A 4,439-nucleotide genomic window follows, 5' to 3' on the forward strand; every position below is an offset into this window, starting at 1 on the left:
CATCATCATCATCATCATCATCATCATCATCAGTGGGCCTGTGGCACGGGTGGAGGTAAAGGGGAGGAAAGGAGAAGGAAAAATAAAAAACAAAAAAAATGGGGTCGCGCCGGACCCCGGCAAGACGCCTGACGGGGAGGTACAGGGGGCTGGGGTAGCGCCGGACCCCGGCAGGACGAGGGACGGGGAGGTACAGAGGGCTGGGGTCGCGCAGTTCATCTAAACTCGATGATCGTGCAGCCTCCTGCTGAGGGATGTTGGCCAGGAAGCAACACTGAACATAACCTGCAGGAGATTAAAAAAAAAACTATTTAAAGGGCTTTGTAGTTAAAAATAGTAAAGCCCCACTGAATCGTTAATACGTTACTGCTCAACGTATGCCCTCAGACTGATGGCAGGAATTAATGTAGAAACATCAAAGGGAGGTAAACAATGATTCATAGTCATGATCGTAGATGTTCGTTCTCGTACATGGCGGTTAAAAGAAGGCAGATTGCAACTAGTCGCTGTCGCTTCGTTCTGCTTTTTGCAAGACGCGCTTTCCACTGGACGGCAGCAGTTCCTGAGAAGCCCTGGTTTTGGTTTTACTGTGGAGAGAGGAAACAAACAGTGACCATGCAGAACAGAGATGGGACACGTCTGGTTTAAGGGAAAAAGTATTTAACACTACAGCTATGCAATGCTGAAAGTCTCATGCAGCTGTTCCGTAGCAGCTAATGTTTATCAAAGTGACATCCGATCACAGTTTCTGTGTGTGTGTGTGTGTGTGTGTGTGTGTGTGTGTGTGTGTGTGTGTGTGTGTGTGTGTGTGTGTGTGTGTGTGTGTGTGTGTGTGTGTGTGTGTGTCTTGTAGTTTAAAGATACTTACGCCTCTTTTTCAGCCAGTTCTAATGCATCATTTATCTTTTTTAACATGTTATAGCGCTCACGGCCTTTAACCTGCAGAAAAAAAAAGGATTTAAATTGAGAGCTGCAATTCTGTGACAACACTAGTTTTTTTTAAATACTTTGTGTGTGTACTAACTGGCAACATAAGTACCTTCTCCTCGTCTGTGCTTGAGCCAGACTTCCTTTTGCACATATCAGGATCTGTTGCTGGGGCACTTTCTAGAAAAGCAAAACGTGATCCGTAAGATAGAAGACAGCCAAGGTGCAAAGACAAACCCAGCATTAATAAACAAACACATACTTCTTTTCTTCACTTGTTTGGCCCCTGTCTGAAGTTTGGCACTATTTGCCTCCTCTGTTTTACGATCCCTGCCGGGACACAGGGATCGTAAAAAAAAACATTTACTAAGGCTGCAAAAGCTATCTTTGAGGTGGGATAACAGTGATGCACAACTTCAACTTCAAGTTACATTTAGAAACAAAATAAACATAAAACAGGCAAATACATAAAGCAGGAGATCAAGTTACACCACGTCGACCCTCGGTTTCCATGTAACACTACTCTTTATCCAGCAAATACATTTCAGCTCACACCAATCCTGGTAGATGAAACCATACGTACTCTGAAGTCTCAAGGGTCAGGATGGTGAGGATGGGTCTGCGGTTCATGCCTCCCATGCAGGAGCTGTTGCACATGAAGTTGAACAGGATTGTGGTGATCTCTGAGCCCGGCTGAAACACATGCAGGATAGTAGTCGTTTAGTGCACGGGTAATTTCAGGGATGACAAACCGTGAAAGCGGAATGAGAGGCACAACAGAATGATAACATTTAATTGCTACGTTAGGGGAAAGGTCAGAAGTGAGAGGCAGTGATACCTGGGGCGGCTCATAGGGAACAGTCTGACTGTGCCTTTTTGTGTTGTGATCCTCAAGATACTGAGGCCTTTGGCTTCCCTCCGCTCTGATCAAATGACTGCGATGGTCTGCAGCTGAAAAGGAAAAACCAAAAAGCCAAAGCATCTCTCTCTCTCGTTTTCTTTTAACAAACATTTTAAAACAGAAGGTATTATTTCACTGAAACGCTTTTCTTACCGTCTTCTTGTAGACAGCCAATACTCTGAGAACCGCACCGTGTGGAGGTTTACAACCAGGCTCAACTCCCCCGCAGACCGGTGGACAAGTCGCAGGGGGCGGGAGCTCCTCGACAGACCACCCTAACCTCAACTAAACCTGCCAACAGCAGCGCGCTGATCAGTGACTCGCTGTGGAAACATCGATGCCACTGGCTCTTCACACGCAGCGACTCGCTCTGGGCACGAAAATTTAGCAAATGGCCACAATGAACAAGGCTGCACACGAACGCCACAATGAGAGCTACGAAAGAATGGGTTTCTAACGCGGCGCCAAGACCCCGGCAGGACGCTTGACGGGGAGGTTCCATGGGCCGGGGTCGCGCCTGACCCCGGGAGGACGCCTGACGGGGAGGTACAGGGAGCTGGGGTCGCGCCGGACCCCGGCAGGACGCCTGACCCCGGCAGGACGCCTGACGGGGAGGTTCCGTGGGCCGGGGTCGCACCGGACCCCGGGAGGACGCCTGACGGGGAGGTACAGGGAGCTGGGGTCGCGCCTTACCCCGGGAGGATGCGGGACGGGGAGGTACATGGGGCTGGGGTCGCGCCTGACCCCGGGAGGACGCCTGACGGGGAGGTACAGGGAGCTGGGGTCGCGCCGGACCCCGGCAGGACGCCTGACGGGGAGGTTCCGTGGGCCGGGGTCGCGCCGGACCCCGGGAGGATGCCTGACGCGGAGGTACAGGGAGCTGGGGTCGCGCCTGACCCCGGGAGGATGCGGGACGGGGAGGTACATGGGGCTGGGGTCGCGCCTGACCCCGGGAGGACGCCTGACGGGGAGGTACAGGGAGCTGGGGTCGCGCCGGACCCCGGCAGGACGCCTGACGGGGAGGTTCCGTGGGCCGGGGTCGCGCCGGACCCCGGGAGGACGCCTGACGGGGAGGTACAGGGAGCTGGGGTCGCGCCGGACCCCGGCAGGACGCCTGACCCCGGCAGGACGCCTGACCCCGGCAGGACGCCTGACGGGGAGGTTCCGTGGGCCGGGGTCGCGCCGGACCCCGGGAGGACGCCTGACGGGGAGGTACAGGGAGCTGGGGTCGCGCCTTACCCCGGGAGGATGTGGGACGGGGAGGTACATGGGGCTGGGGTCGCGCCTGACCCCGGGAGGACGCCTGACGGGGAGGTTCTGTGGGCCGGGGTCGCGCCTGACGCCGAGAGGATGCGGGACGGGCCTGTGACGAAGAAGAAGGGAGCGGTGACCGAGCCGCAGCGGATCCTGCGACGCGTAGGTGCCTTGTGGCCAAAAACGTAAAAAGAATCAAAAGTTTCATAGTTTGTCTCGTGGGGTCAGACTGACCCCCTCGAAGACTGCGTGAGGGTTAAACTAGTTTTCTTATGGCCTGACAAGCTCAAGAATGATGTTTTAGTGTTTCTGCATTGGTTGCATTCAGAACAGCCCCTACTGGTCACGTGTTGATGCCAGGCTACTTTAAAACAGCTCAGTACACCCTAAAAGCAGAGTTGCATATGACGTGGTTTAAACTAGTTTCTTATGGCCTGACAAGGTCAAAAATGATGTTTTAGTGTTTCTGCATTGGTTGCATTCAGAACAGCCTCTACTGGTCATGTTCTGATGCCAGGATGCTGTCAAACAGGTCAATACACCCTAAAAGCATAGATGCATAGGCCGTGGTTTAAACTAGTTTTCTTATGTCCTGACAAGCTCAAAAATGATGTTTTAGTGTTTCTGCATTGGTTGCATTCAGAACAGCCTCTACTGGTCACGTGTTGATGCCAGGATGCTGTCAAACAGGTCAATACACCATAAAAGCACAGTTGCAAATGTTGAGGTTTAAACTAGTTTCCTTTTGGCTGGAAAAGCTCAAAAACGATGTTTTAGTGTTTCTGCGTTGGTTTCCATCAGAACAGCCTGTAATGGTCATGTTCTGATGCCAGGATACTGTCAAACAGGTCAATACACCCTAAAAGCATAGTTGCATATGCCGTGGTTTACACTAGTTTTCTTATGGCCTGACAAGCTCAAAAATATTGTTTTAGTGTTTCTGCATTGGTTTCCATCAGAACAGCCTCTAATGGTCATGTTCTGATGCCAGGATGCTGTCAAACAGGTTCAATACACCATAAAAGCACAGTTGCAAATGTTGAGGTTTAAACTAGTTTCCTTTTGGCTGGAAAAGCTCAAAAACGATGTTTAAGTGTTTCTGCCTTGGTTTCCATCAGAACAGCCTCTAATGGTCATGTTCTGATGCTAGGATACTGTCAAACAGGTCAATACACCCTAAAAGCATAGTTGCATATGCCGTGGTTTAAACTAGTTTTCTAATGGCCTGACAAGCTCAAAAACGATGTTTTAGTGTTTCTGCATTGGTTTCCATCAGAACAGCCTCTAATGGTCATGTTCTGATGCTAGGATACTGTCAAACAGGTCAATACACCCTAAAAGCATAGTTGCATATGCC

General features: G+C 51.2%; 1 protein-coding gene across 1 annotated transcript; it reads right to left on the reverse strand.

The window, feature by feature from the left end:
- Positions 1–1,048: 1,048 nt before the first annotated feature.
- LOC129603760 (uncharacterized) lies at positions 1,049–4,213 on the reverse strand. Its single transcript, XM_055506737.1, has 2 exons — positions 1,766–4,213; positions 1,049–1,620 (listed from the first exon to the last, which is right to left on the reverse strand). Exon 1 carries the CDS (start codon positions 3,095–3,097, stop codon positions 2,282–2,284), a length of 816 nt encoding a protein of 271 aa, XP_055362712.1. The 5' UTR covers positions 3,098–4,213; the 3' UTR covers positions 1,049–1,620; positions 1,766–2,281.
- Between the last annotated feature and the right edge of the window lie 226 nt (positions 4,214–4,439).

The sequence above is a fragment of the Betta splendens genome, unplaced genomic scaffold (assembly GCF_900634795.4).
Source record: "Betta splendens unplaced genomic scaffold, fBetSpl5.4 scaffold_29, whole genome shotgun sequence".
Classification (NCBI taxonomy): Eukaryota; Metazoa; Chordata; class Actinopteri; order Anabantiformes; family Osphronemidae; genus Betta; species Betta splendens.